This window comes from Cicer arietinum, chromosome 5 (assembly GCF_000331145.2).
Source record: "Cicer arietinum cultivar CDC Frontier isolate Library 1 chromosome 5, Cicar.CDCFrontier_v2.0, whole genome shotgun sequence".
NCBI lineage: Eukaryota > Viridiplantae > Streptophyta > Magnoliopsida > Fabales > Fabaceae > Cicer > Cicer arietinum.
The window spans coordinates 34,315,635-34,331,098 of record NC_021164.2 but is presented as its reverse complement, the minus strand read 5'-3'; the positions used below and the strand labels follow the sequence as shown (position 1 = coordinate 34,331,098).

The window sequence follows — 15,464 nt, the reverse complement described above, 5'->3', positions numbered from 1 at the left end:
TTAAGTTCAAGTAAGAATATATAAGTTGCTTAGTTTCTGCTACCTATTAAAGGCATCGCGTTGGAGATGCTCTCAAATTGGTAACATAATTCTAGTGTTTGGGTTAAGTTCGCCTTACATAACATGTGCGAAAGAAACAAGAATAGAAAGAAATATCAAACACTGATTACCAAAAATGAAGAAAATAAGCATATGCACATATACTGTTTGAATAACCACCGAAGGCTAGTGCAAGTGGTTAGTATGTGGTGTTTCTGCGTGTTGTAAATCTTAGGATACCTTGTCCGATTCCTGCTTCTAACAAAAACCTACTATTCTAAGGCCATGTGCAAATTCCCCGTCATAGTATGGGGAAATGAGTTGAGTCACAAACAAGCTAAATATATAATCTGTCCATAGTTTATATACCGATACCTAATTTTATTCTAGTTCAAGTTATCTCCCATCTCTTAATATTCGAGGGTTTCACCCCACCAAGTCCTGAAAATCCCACAAAACATGCACTGTCAGACACTGATCTTCCACCATATACCGTAGATTTTTTGTCATTGAATGAAGTTTCACGATGAAAAATTCTTACCATGAGCTTCAAAGCCTGGTGGAGCATCGAGTATGTCTAACATTTTATGATATTTCTTGATAGGGCTCCATGAGGATGGGTCAGAAGAATGCTCAGACTTTATTTTCTTATCAAGATTTTCAGACAAAATTGATTTGTCCCCACGATATAAATTCAAATTGCTTGAAGGGATTAAGGTCCTTTCTTCTACCCTCTTAAAAGTGGTGCTCGGAAGAGGTGTTCCTTCCAAAGGTAACTGAGAGAGATTACTGGAATTGTCATTCAGAACATGATCAATTCTTCCCACCACGTCATTTCCTCCCATCATATCGATATCCATATCAACAGGCTCCATGTCAGTGAATCTTTCATTAGCAATAGAAGCTTTTTTTGAGCGAAAAACTCCCCACAGGAAATATCCTTCATTCACTGCAGCAATAATACCTGTGGAAATTGATTTATGTTATTTTCATTAAACCACATATCAATTACAAATGCTAATTTGGCCATGCAGACTAAAAGGACACCTCAAATTTTGATTTTTAATAATCATTACTCATGAATAAGGATTGAAGTTTGATGTGTTGTTATGAAGCCTTTTTAAATTTGATAGTGTCATTAAAAAGCAAAATTAGCAATTGGTTGTAACTTCGAAAAACGTTACAGAATATTGTCATATATTGAGGAGGTGATTACTGAAAGTTAAGTTGTACATCTGAAACATAAAACATTATTTTTTTTCATGTCATACACATCAAATACAACTTAGCAATATCTATTCACCACTAGTAATTCAGATTTAGATGCTATATTTTACATAATATATGACTTATAGTGAAATACAAGTTAAATAATATATGACTTATAGTGAAATACAAGTTAAATACAATAAACATGATGTTGAACCAGAAAACTCTAACTCTCAATCTGTTATGAACAATCTCAATGTTCTTCCTTGTGCAAGGTTTACCTTCACTCACATTCACACGAAAGTTGAAAGAATAAGAACACGCATTTGATGACAGAGTTCAGCCACAATGTGACCTACATCTCCGGGACTTAGCACCGCCTTGTCCACTTTATTCAAGAATCAATCAATTTGAGGAAATTACATAGTGTCAGCTCTCACCCTCCTCACCAAGTGTTCTACCCTTGTCCCTTAGTGCACCTATGTTTGATCCTAACTCCCCAAAACCCTGTACAAAAACTGTTGGGCACTACGTCTCTATTTGCTGAGTCAATCAGCTTATATACAAGAGAATGAGGGGGAAGGGATTACAACTGAAAGGCAGTTAGCATAACAACTGCCTAACTGTCAGTTTCAGCACTAACAGAAAACTAACACAACAAAATAACTAATTTCATATGCCACATGCTTAACACATGACATGGAAGTTTGTCTCTTTCATATATGACTATGGTCAGGGTTAGGGTTAGGGTAGAATACCAATGTATCCATTCTGGACTGACAGTTTGAAAAAATACTCTTATGGATCCACGTGAGTAGACATCTTAATATACACATACCCTTTGGGTACCTACCTAAGTACCCATTGTATTTATACTCGTACCCATTATCCGCATTGAAACTAAAATAAATTGATAAATCACAAAAACCATATCATTTCAACACAATTAATTAAGAAATTATTATATGTTCTTCAATATTGAATAATAAACTAAATATTTAACTTACCCAAATCCATAAACATTCAAGTATAAAAATGGTACATTATACGAATTCATTACAATTTTCTTTTTATGATAATGTTAGATTGTTAGTTAATTGTAGTAACACAATGTTAGATGACGAAACTGTTCAAGGTCTTCAATCGCCTATACGACATTATTTCAACGAGAATGTTGCACATGAAATGCACATTTTGAATGAATTAGGAACAAGAAAAATGATTTTACTTAAGTATATTTTTATATAGTATAATAATAATAAATGGCTTAAAAGAACTTTAGTTTGTATATTTAGTTTTGTCACATAAATATTATTAAACATGATAAAGTTCTATCTTTCATAACATCTTTTGAGTTGTATTTGCATTACATAAATATATATAACAAATTTTACATAGTAACATAAATAAAATGTAACAACTAAATGGCTTAAATGCACTTTTAGAAATTGGAGGATCAAAATTGCTAATTGCTAATTGCCAATTGTGCTGGTTTTGCAATAGTCTTCTTAAATGGGTGTGGGGCAGGGTGGGTACCCGTAACTGTATCCATAATGCTGATTTTATACCCTACTTGTATGGTGGGTTTTTTTCAGATACCCAATAGGTTTAAGTCCAATTGTCATCCCTACTTACAAATGTCTTGCATAATCTTATTTTATTTTATTAATTAAAAATATTGCATGTATAATTTATTATTTTGTTAATAGAATTTTAAATTGGTCTTTGTTGCTGCAAATCAGTAATATTTTACAAGTAGGAATAGCATCAGCTTTAATAAATTTGTTAGTAGCTCAATTTAAAATAGCTACAAGCAAATCATTTATGCAAAAGTAGCTCACAATCCAAGGCATGTATGATATCCTTCTCATATTTGAAGACAATTTGAAAAGTAAGACAATCAAATCGTTACAACTGGTTGCGTAACTCATCATTGGAGAATCTTACCTTATAATGCAACAAAACAAACTTAAATCAAACCAATAATTGTTTACTCATACAACATTGCAAATGGTAAATTTTTAATGTGAAATAGAAAAAGTTGTTGCACTACCTTAACTCTTGTGACTGCAAGGAAGTGTTGCACAAATAGAAATAGATGAGACTAAATCTTTTTTAAAACGAAAATGTGACTGAACTTCGTAAGTAAGCTATCTTGTAGCAAAAAGATAAATTTTCGAGTTGTATTCACAAAAAACAATATCTACATGCAGGAAAATAAAATTATGCAAGTCGTTCTTCGACTCTCATTAAGATAAACTTCCAAATTGTGTTCTATATAGCATGTATTTTCACTTAAAAATTAAATGGTTTTATCTCTCATATATGAATTGTAAAATATAGCACTTAAAATTTCAAGTCTAATGTAGCATTTACAACTTATAGGGGTGAATAAATATTACAAAGTTGTAGGCATACAACTTGAAATGATATAATGCCCCACTCTTCAGATATACAAATGACACTTTTATGATGATAATATATTTTCAACAATGATACTCACTCAACACCTCATTTTATCTCTATCTCTTTCTTACTATCAGATTTATCACATCACTCTCTTTATCTCTTTCTCTCTCAAGATGTATACACCCAATGGGGTATACACCGGAAAGTTTTCTTATATTTATGCACTAAACTAGTCTCGCCTAAATTACACTATTTAGATATAAAAAACCAGTGTAATGAATGTTTAGAACAAACCAGATGCATGAAACAGTAAATGTACGTACCCCTTGAGTCCTCATTAAGCTGATGCGAGGTAAAGACCAACAACTCAACTCCATCAATAAAACTTCTCAACATTGAGTTTTCAGCATTCATAAACTTAAATAGGCTATTTAAGTTCTTTCTGGATCTATACTCAATTGAAAACACAATGTATAAGCAGCTTAATCAATGAATAATAGCTTGACACAAATAATAAAAATGAAAAGAAAGAGTATCAGCATAGGAAGCAAAAGCTTACCTCTCACTGTTATCTGATGGAAAGAAATATAATGCTATATCTTGAAGACTGGGAGAACAGTCCTGGAATGCATCAGCCAAGCCATTCAAAGCAGGCAGTGATTCCAGTTGCAGGACTGAGGGCATTTTGTTTGAAAGCTCATATGCTTTCCTATGAATAATGCATGGAGGTTGGGCCTCAAACCCGTCATAAAATTCACCAGATAAAGCTGCTTGAAGAATTTGGAATTGACCACTAGAAAATCGTCGCCATCATATGAAATTTCATGTTAATAAAACTGAAAATTGCAGGTGTCAAACAATACTTGCAAAAAATTCGTCAATTGATAGAAAGTAGCACTAGGAATCTAAGTCCCTTTGATACCCTTAGGGACTTCTATGAAAACTCAAATAACTTAGGAATCTAAGTCCCCGTTTACTTTTGAGAAAATATTTTTTATTTTCATTTTCTAAAATTTGTGCTAAATTTACTTGTTAATAAGGAGTTAAGAGACTCTCTTCATGTCAACAATTGTCCACATTTCTAGAAACAATAAAAATGTCAAAAAATTGTTTTCATTATTTTCGAAAATGCATATTCATTAACTACCATTTCATCTTCTCCCATAACAATGATTCACTTCAAGAGTCTCTCATCAAGATAAAATGAACTCAAATTTTAAAAAATGATAACACAATGTTTTCATCAAAGTAAATGGGGCCTAATTGGTCTATATGTCCCTATAGCTACTTCTAATTTTTTTTAAATCCCTATGGATTTGCAATTTTTGAGATTCTCATGCCATTAATAAATAAAAACCTGCTTCCAAATTTCAGAAGTCTAAGGAATCATGACAAACTTTTAAACTGCGACCTATTTGAAAAATTAGTGAAACTATAGGCACCTAAAAGAGTAACTTTGACCTACGTCCTCACCACTTTATGCTTTAAGAAAAAACATCCATTGTTTGAATTTGTGATGATTTGTTCAAAATCAATGAAAACCTCACATATTGTCATCAACACTCCCTTGCATCCACCAAGACAAAAGTAAAATTTTTGAAACTCTGGTACTAAATTCAGATTCTTACGAAATGATGATTCACTCCAAAAATTTCTAATACAATCAACATAAATAAAATCAGCTTAACAAAAGATAAAGAAATATACTAATACTATATATGTTAATCAATTCCATCTTTTAGCAACACAAGTCCACTGCATCCGATAAGTTGTTTCATACATAAAAGAAATTCAGGAGTCACATTTCTACAAAAATAATTCGTTGTATATCCTTGATTAAATTTTATTGTAGATCCCTCAAGTTTGACTAATTCTCTAAATAAGGTTCTACACCCTCCATTTCAAAAAAAGTTTCATTTAAGGTTTTTGCACACATTAAAAAATGCAATAATTAAAAGAAAGAGAATAATCATTTTAGCAAATTATCTTTATTGTTTATTAGTGTGTTTTCCACCATCATAAATGCAAAGTGTAATGAATGCTTTGGAAGTAGTGTACATAGCATTGATTGGAGGGCACACTTGAAAAAAAAACATAAAATTAAAAACGGCATTCATTTTAAAACAATTATTTTTGTTAAAGTGACATTCATTTTGAAGTGGAGGGAGTATAATTTAAAATTTTATAATGGGTCCCTACCGGAAAACATTGTTGAGGCTTCATTATCCTTTTGTTACCCTACAGGGAATGAATGAAAATTCAAATAAATAGGATCTAATTGGCAGAAATTGTGGTTCTATACGTCCCTATAGTTTCTTTAAATTTTCAAGTTCCCTTATGGATTAGCAATTGTTGAGAATTTCAATGCAAATAACAAATAAAATCTAACTTTAAATTTTTCAGAAGTCTAAGGAACCATGTAACACTTTAAACTATAAGCCAACTATAGAGCAACGTAACCTACATCCACCACTTAATGTTTTGACAAGAACATCCATGTTTTCAATTTGTGATGATTTGACCTTAAAAGCCAACATGTTTGTATATGTCAAGAGGAATTATATTTTCCACCCAAAGGGAAGGGTCAAAATCTTTTTCAAAGATATAAATATTCAAAAATCATAGAAATAGAAAATATAGTTCAAAAGTACATACATGTAATAAAATGTTTACACAAGCCCCTTTACATAGCCATTTTCTTAGACTACTTCAATAATGCCATTTTAAACAGTAATAGATTAAACTGCAAGGAAATCTGAGTTTCATTCCACTAGCCACTACAAATTGGAATTTGCTGTGCATTTGCCAGTAAAGGCTGTTAAAGAGACAACTAATTTCTGACAGAGGAAGAAAGGTACATACCTCCAAGCAGAAACTGAAGAGGGTAAATATTTATAATCGTGATGGAAGTTTTCATGAATACTCTGAATGTTGCTTTTTTCCAGATTAATTTTGTTACATTCAGCAACAGCACCTGAAGACGAAACAGAGAGCAAAAGGGAAAACAATAAGATAAGAGATTATTGTTTCAAATTCTACAGGCTCATAATAGCAAAATTCACAACACATACCAAGATACTTTTGTACAAGCATACTGAGATGTTAATTAGGACTTAAATATATGCAACAATCAATAGAAGAAATAAACAGACACAATACAAAGAATCCGATCATAGTTAGAAAGTATCCTACCTGAAACAGCGACAGGTAAAGATTTTCTTTCTAATAAGTCTTTACAAAGTGCCCCTTTGGTAGGCTTTTCTGTCAGAAGATTAAGAGTTTGAACTCTTCTATTAGGTATTGGTGCACCTACTCGTCCCTCAGATACAAGTCTATGCTCCTTTCTTGGTCCTACAGTATGAGCAATCTCACTAAATGTATAAACTTTTTAAAGCAATAGTAATGTTAATAAACTTCAAACCTACTTCTGTAGAACTGTATCATAAAGTATCATAACAGTGACACTAACAAACTTATTTAACAGTTATCAGAAAGCACGTGTTTAGTTCCATCAAATTAGCTTAAAATCTAGATAAATTCAGCCTCACAGTTATAAATTTTGAGGAACTCGGGTTTGTTTCGGTGTATGTGTGTTTTGTTTGAAGGAACAGGGATTGCAGCAAAGATGGATACAAATTCTAACCTTTTGATGATGAAGCATGTTGATCAGTAATTGGATCTTTATGAACTCCACTTCTTGGAAACTTCCTATGTTCCATAGATGCTATGCAAGGATTTGGTTTCAGAGTCATAGTGGGAATCTTTGGAATAACACTTTTGGATGCCCTTCTGCTCAATGGCAAAGTAGAGCTTCCAGGAATAGCCTTCCTGATCATCGGCAAAGAAGAGCATGCTTGAGAAGGTTTTGTGGAAAAATTAAAACTAGAAAGTTTAATAACTTCATCCTCATGAAGGTACTTCACTTTCCCAACTCGGCCTGTTTTAAAAGATTGTTGCCTTTTGGAAGTCTGCAAGCCAAAATCCTGGTTCACTTTACATGGTGAAGTTGTGGCATTTTTGGATTGGCATGCTTCACAAAGCCAGTCATCTGGAACTTCCATGAGATTAATTCGCATGCAGTAACTGAAATGGGACAGAAATTACGTTGACTAGGAACAAAATTCTAAGAAACACTAGTACAGCAAAAGGGATATAGCAAAACCATTGGTAAAAAGCCAGAGCCAGTAATAATTTGTAAGATTAGAAGAAAGTGTGTAACATTATGTGTCGAAGTTAGATGCGAGCTTGTATTTTTGTTTTATCTCTCTATAGGCCTACTAACTGATAAAAGTTATAGTGCATTTGGTGGCAGAATGCATATATCATATCAGGTTTAAAATTTAATGCTTACGGTTCCCAGAAAAAGGATATAAGTGCACATAGAAAATTAGCCACATATATTACGTGCCATAAATGTTTGTATGCGTTGATTGTAATAGCAATTATTTATGATTCTTTACTTTCATTCTTTAATTGTATTCCATAGTTTCTACATATAGACTTAGACTGTCATTGATTTAAATCCTTTAAGTTTACAATTTTAGATACTGCTCCCCTCCAAGGTTGAATGCTTGAAAACGAAATTGATTTCCTATTCCTTTACCTTTTGGGGTTCCCTACCATCAACACTAAAAAAATGACTAGCAAAACTACTTGGATTGCACAATGTTGTTGAAGTTTGGTTCCTCGGCCAGGGTCTTTCAAAGAATCTCACTAATGTAGAAGATATGATGCCACTGAGAGAGAAGATTGGTAAAGGGGCTGATCATTAACTTTTATCCTTATCATGCTAGTCTATTGAACCTAAGTTGATTGTACACTTTTGTCCCTATAAGACTTGTTATGATGTTTGTAAGAAAGCATTGACATATTTGGGCAAGTAATACATAAAGTTTATTGTAACTTTGTCAAAGAAAAATTCCTCGCGAGGATCATTAAGAATTATTCTGTGAATTTCAAGGATCAGCAAGCAGACATGTTGACAAGGTCCTATCAGGGTCAAAAGATAGTATATATCTGTAACAAAGTACATCCACCTAATATATATGTTCTAATTTGAAGGGAATATTGATTGTAGTTGTAGTTATTATTGATTCTTTCCTTTTAATATTTGATATCAGTTCATAGTTTCATTTCAATAGATAGTCCTAGGTTATCCATTGATTTCAATCCCTAAGGTTTAGGAATTTAGACACTACTGTGCTTGTAAACATATATTTGTACAATTCGTTGTCAGAGATATATAAGAATGCATTCAAATTCAATTGTATTAATTAGGTATCTTTAATGCAATAAATTGAAAAGGGTAATTTATACAGAAAAATCAAAGACAGAAAAAGAGAATATGAAAAATGTCAGAAAAAGAAAGAATAGTAGATACGAGGAAATAAAAAGGGAGATCTTTACATATGTTCATGAGTTAGCTTGCATTTAGAGCAAGTAACATTCACTTCAGCAAAACCAACATCACCACATATATCACAAGGTTCAACCTGCAAGGGAATAATGAACACATCAACTTCCAAGAACACCAAAATTTTCATCATGAAATCTTTTATACAAAATACTCAAACCATCCACTCTCTAAACTACAAAAATTCATTTTTCTTGTTGCAAACGAGATTTAACAAGGAATTGGGCAACCGTGAAAGCTTCCTTTTTATGGATATGGCATCATCTAGGTACAATGTTATATCTCCATGGAAAAGTATGGCTTCGAGCCTTCAACATTTTAGAGGAAGTTTAAGCCTATAAATCAAAATGTGAAGCTTCTTCCAGACATGAGGAGCTCATAGCCTCATGCTTATACCAAATTTTGGGAGTTATTGAATTATCTCATATTATCATGACCATTAGTTAATGCATGTGAACAAGGCATTTAATTTATAAGCCTCAAGAGATGTTTTACAACATAAATATAAAGGACATATGTAGATTTATGGTTATGCAAATGCTAATTGGTTAAGCTCTCCATATAGAACTATGACATGTAAACATCCATGAACCATAACCAGCAAAGTTCATATGTGATAACCAAGAATACACAAAGCTTCAAATTTACTTTTCCATGAAAGGTAAAAAAAAATTGATTGATTGCCACTTAGTAAGTAAGAAAATTCAACTTTGAAGAAACTGCTTTTGTGTTGTCAAATTCAACACAAACTTTGTATGCAATGTTATTAGGTGCTCAAATCCTGCAACAACTCCACTAAGAATTCCTACCTTTCTTGCCACCTAGGACAACTTAGTTAGAGGAACTTGCCATGCAGAACAAGTTAGTTACAACCTCAATCCACATAGTTAAATAAAATCAGAATTTCTTTAACCCTGATGAACCGCCGAATCTAATTAATCCAAACTTTTTATTGAGAAAAATAAATCAGAATGTGTTTTTGCCTCGGTAGCAAAGTTTGTTATCACATTTATCTCTTAATTTTATTATACTTAGTGCTTTTAAAACTTTAAAAGAACCAGGCAACACCGGAAATTAATATATATATATATATATATAGGGAGCCTATCAAAAGAGAGGATGAAATGGTTAAATCTATGCTTACATATATATATATATATATCAGCCACAAATAAAAATTATAAATAAATATCAGAAAAAATAAAATACACAAGCATACCCACTAGCCATCCCTTCCCCCAATATCACACAAGACATAAATAAATAAAATTCACAGCAACAAAAACAAAATCAAAATCAAAACAGAAACCATGCACCCCAAATAAAAATCAATAACAAAAATTCAGAAATGGGAGAATCCACACCAAAACATGTACACGTTGACAAAATCAAGTACCCTCTCTTACCATTTTTTAAGAAAGCCAACAAGTTTTTTCATTGGACTTCGTCACAAGATTTCTGTTGCTATATTAAAAACTTGTCACAAGTTTTTTCTTATAACAGCAATGCTATTAAAGTAAAAGGAACTTCAATTTGATTTAATAAAGCAGCAAAGAGAAAAAATATAAAAGGAACTAATTTTGGCACAAATAGAACAAATTTCTTACATTATAATCCATGACCGTAACATTAAGCAAGGAACAAGGCGAATGTGAAGAAATAGTTCTTTGGAACTTTAGGGTATTTTTTTTCTTTCATTATGAAACGGTAGTTCAAATGTTAACAACTAAGGGGAGGGAGGTAAGTGATTTTGGGCAAATTTTAATGCAATTTTTCATCCTAAAATAATGTAAAAGGGGATGAAGACATTTTCTATGAATAGTTTTTCACAAAAAAAAAATTGCATGAACAATGAAAAATGGAGGCAGAAAAATGCAGCAAAAATTAGTTTCATAAACATTTTACCTTGTGAACTGCGTCGCTTTGCTGCATTGTTGCTGATACAAAGGAACAGAGAGAGAGAGAGAGTTGCAATGTCGTGAGCGAAAACTAAAGAGTAGCACAATGATGAGGATTTTATTTTTTGTTGTTTTTGTTTAATTTCTACTGTTTAGAATAAGAAACCGGAAATAGCAATGTGGTGTGTGGGAAAGAATGGTAGTGGGCTAGAGGCGTGGTAGTTGTGGTGTGAGTGTGAGTGTGAAACTTACCCAACAAGTTTTCGTTTTGGATTTTGGTAGAAAAAGACAAAATAAATGGTGTGTATGAGAGAGAGGAAATGAAATGGAAAAAAAAGGACATAGAACGTCGAATTTGATTTGGTGATGGAATTGGAGAAGTTGAGCGGGGGCACTCAAGCGAGAGTGGACACGTGACAGCTATTTCTTTCGCTCACGCGCTTTTTCATGATAATCGGGGATTTGTATACTTTTGGGAGTTTCGGGAATGTATTCTTTTCTTCAATTTTGCTTCCCACACCCCTCAAATTACTTCCCACGCCCCTCAATTTTTTTTAAAACCCAAAATATCCAAACTACCTTTCCCTCTATATTCACTTTAACCACTCATTTTATATCTTCATCTTCTTCATCTTCATTATCTACCAACTTCAATTTTCTTCAATATTCTTCAATCATTTTGATACATTTCATGTTCAATAATCTTTAATCATTTTGAACATCTTCATCATTTTCATCATCTTCATCATTATAGTGACTCAAATCAACTAGGTATGTATTTTGTTGTGTTTTATTGCTGGTTATTTTTTTTTCAAATCTGGGTTTCGTAGTACGTCTACGTGAAACCAATTCACGTACTTGATGAAATTATGAAAATTCAGATTGTACGTGAATTAGGTTTACGTACACGTACGTCAATTAAGTTTGCGTACATCAATGGAGTTTTAAAATTCATGTTACCTACGTGAACTGAGTTCACGTATGTGTACGTAAACTCAGTTCACGTATCACATACGTGAATTGGATTCACGTAGACATACGTAAACTGAGTTCACGTATAGGATGAAAATTTGTAAAATCTCAGTCGTACATGAACTGAGTTCACGTATGTTTACTTGAATTCAATTCACGTATGGGATACGTGAACTGAGTTCATGTACACATACGTGAACTCAGTTCACGTAAAGGTGATAATTTTTGGAATTTTTTTTTTTATTATTGTGTTTAGGAGTTAAGAATTTTTATGTTGTTATATTTATGTAATTTATTGGATGCAGTTAAATGGATGAAGGGGGAGACAACAGTGACGAAATGTATGAAGGTTTGGAAGGTTTAGAACCTGATTTTGAAGAAATGTATGATGATTTGGATCCTGATTATGAAGAAATGTGTGATGATGTGGAACCTAATTTTGACGCTATGAATGACGGAGTTGAACCTGTTATGATTGATTTGACTGATGTGTTTACCACCGGCATGATGTTCGATACACGAGATGAATTATTGAAATGAGCTAGAAATGTTGGAAGGGAAGATGGAATTGTTGTTGTGATTTTTAGATCTGAAACTGCGACAGCACGACCAAGAACAAAGACAAAATTAATTCTTGGTTGTGAAAGAAGTGGTAAATATAGACCTTGGAAGAATCATAATCTTACGAGGAGTACTTGGACTAGAAAATGTGATTGTCCATTTAGATTGAGAGGAACACGATCAAGTGTTGGTGATGGATGGTATTTGCATGTAATATGTGGTCTCCATAACCACGAATTGGCCAAAAAACTAATCGGTCACTCTTTCTTAGGCCGATTGTCTCAAGATGAGAAAAATGTACTTGGTGATATGACAAAGAACTTTGTAAAACCAAAAAAACATTTTAATGACATTGAGGGATCATAACGTTGAAATTTTGACGACAATAAAACAAGTTTACAATGCACGTCAAGCATATCGTTCATCACTTAGAGGTAATAGAACAGAAATGCAACATCTTTTGACATTGATGGAACGCGACAAATACGTTTATCGATATAGGAAGGTAGATGGTTCAGATGAGTTGAGGGACATATTTTGGGCCCATCCAGACGCTATCACTCTTGTGAATAATTTTCACATAATATTGATTATGGATAGCACTTACAAGACCTGTAGATATCGAATGCTATTACTTGAGATTATTGGTGTTACATCTACTGAAATGACATTTTGTGTGGGATTTGCATATCTACAGTCTGAGCGTGTTGATAACTTCACATGGGCACTACAAATGGTGAAAGAACATATTACAAGTGGTGAAGTTGAAGTCATCGTTACTGATAGAGACCTTGCTTTGATGAACGCAGTTGAAAATATTTTTCCAAAAGCAGTAAATTTATTATGCTTGTTTCATATATGCAAGAATGTCAAAGCCAAGTGCAAGATGACCGTGTTTCCAAAAAAGAAGCAAGTGCAAATAATGGAGGCATGGGAGGCTCTTATTTACAGTTATGATGAGGCTCAGTACTACATGAAGTTGGCTATCTTTGAAGGAATTTGTAGTAGCTGTTCTATTTTTTATGATTATGTACACGAGCAGTGGTTAATTCCTCACAAGGAAAGGTTTGTTGAGGCGTGGACAAATAGAGTTATGCACTTTGGGAACACCACAACACAAATGGTTGAGTCGGCACATTGGAGTTTGAAAAGGATATTACAAGATAGTATTGGTGATATATGCAGTGTTTGGGAAACCATCAATAGCATGATTGTATTACAACACAATGAGATAATAGCATCATTTGAAAAGAGCATCATTCAAAAGATTCATCGCTAGAGTAACAGATTATACGCGAATTTGCGTGGTGTTGTGTCAAAAAATGCAATTGATCACATTGCGGCAGAGTATGATCGCGTGAAGTATGTAGGTATTGATCAGACTGAGTGTCGTTGCACAATTAGGACAACACATGGTCTACCTTGTGCATGTGAAATAGCCAAGTATAGTATGATCCCACGTTCCATTCCATTAGACGTTATTCATGGTTGGTGGAGTAAATTAACTTTCCATATTGATGCATCGAGTCAACCTTCAGAGTTATCTGTGAAACATGAAATAGATGTCATAGTGAAAAAGTTTGAAGAACTTGATGTACCTGGCAAAATTTCACTTAAAGGTAAATTACGAGAGATCGCGTATCCATCGACTACGTCGATGTTTCCACCGGTTGCCAAGGTTAAAACAAAAGGTGCACCAAAAAAAGGCAAAAGTAAGGTATCAAAAAGAGATAAATCAACCAAGCGTGATCCATCTTGGTGGGAGTATGTGGATGCAAGTGTTCGATGTAGTGGTACAAATGCATGTAGCACTATAGATACCAGTAAAGTAGAAAAGCTAGCACCTCGACCATCAGTCCAAAAGCTCACACATCGACCATCAATTAGCAAAGTTCAACAACCAAGAGTTCTCCTCTTCAAAGATTGGTTGCCAGTTGAAATTCATAAATTCATAGATGACATTATTGATGTCGGTGATGATGGTAATTGTGGATATCGTGCAGTTGCAGCTTTACTTGGAATGGGTGAGAACTGTTGGGCATTCATCCGTCAACAGTGTGTGATAGAGCTACAAGAGTTCATGTCTCATTACGAGATACTATTTGGTGGAGAAAATTATGTTCGACAACTTATACACAATGTGTATGTTGAGCAAGTTGCGTCGAAGGATAATTGGATGACACTTCCAGAAATGGGATATGTGATTGCTTCGAAGTTTAACGTGGTTGTCGTCGCATTATCACTTAACCAATCACAAACATATTTTCCACTTCGGAGTCCACCACCAACATCTATGTCAGATCATCGTGTGATTGTTATTGCATTTGTTAACAACTGTCATTTCGTACAGGTATTAATTGTGATATTAAATTGTTATTGATAATTCACTTTAAAATTGTTATTGATAATTCACTTTAAAATTGTTATTGATAATTCACTTTAAAATTGTTATTGATAATTCACTTTAAAATTGTTATTGATAATTCACTTTAAAATTGTTATTGATAATTCACTTTAAAATTGTTATTGATAATTCACTTTAAAATTGTTATTGATAATTCACTTTATAATTGTTATTGATAATTCACTTTATAATTGTTATTGATTTATAATTGTTATGTAATTTAACAGGTTTACTTAAAGTCATATTCCCCTATACCACCAGCAAGTAATTTGTGGAAAAATTATTGCAATGAAGAAGCACGACAATGAGAATTTATTTCCAGGGATCGCATGCAACATTGGTTGCAGATATTACCAGAAACTATAAATGAAGTTATTGTAAACTGAATTGTTGAATTCAAATATAATGAATATCCAAAATATTGTATGAATTCAAATAATATTGTATGAATTGTTGAAGTTGTAAACTGAATTGTTTAATTAATATAGTCGAAATCCAAAATAGATATCCAATATATCCAAAATATCTGTAACCAAAATATCCGAAATCCAGAATAGAT

General features: G+C 32.9%; 2 protein-coding genes across 2 annotated transcripts; one reads left to right on the top strand and one right to left on the bottom strand.

The window, feature by feature from the left end:
• LOC101495222 (PHD finger-containing protein 6-like) lies at window positions 1-11,396 on the bottom strand. The gene is made up of 9 exons (XM_012712133.3): window positions 10,976-11,396; window positions 9,064-9,149; window positions 7,301-7,740; window positions 6,850-7,008; window positions 6,520-6,631; window positions 4,217-4,450; window positions 3,981-4,105; window positions 581-1,003; window positions 1-480 (listed from the first exon to the last, which is right to left on the bottom strand). Exons 1-9 carry the CDS (start codon window positions 11,000-11,002, stop codon window positions 431-433), a joined length of 1,656 nt encoding a protein of 551 aa, XP_012567587.1. The 5' UTR covers window positions 11,003-11,396; the 3' UTR covers window positions 1-430.
• A 1,553-nt stretch (window positions 11,397-12,949) lies between these two features.
• Window positions 12,950-15,412, top strand: LOC101495541 (uncharacterized). Its single transcript, XM_004516325.4, has 3 exons — window positions 12,950-13,714; window positions 13,781-14,851; window positions 15,133-15,412. Exons 1-3 carry the CDS (start codon window positions 12,950-12,952, stop codon window positions 15,211-15,213), a joined length of 1,917 nt encoding a protein of 638 aa, XP_004516382.1. The 3' UTR covers window positions 15,214-15,412.
• The last annotated feature ends 52 nt before the right edge of the window (window positions 15,413-15,464 follow it).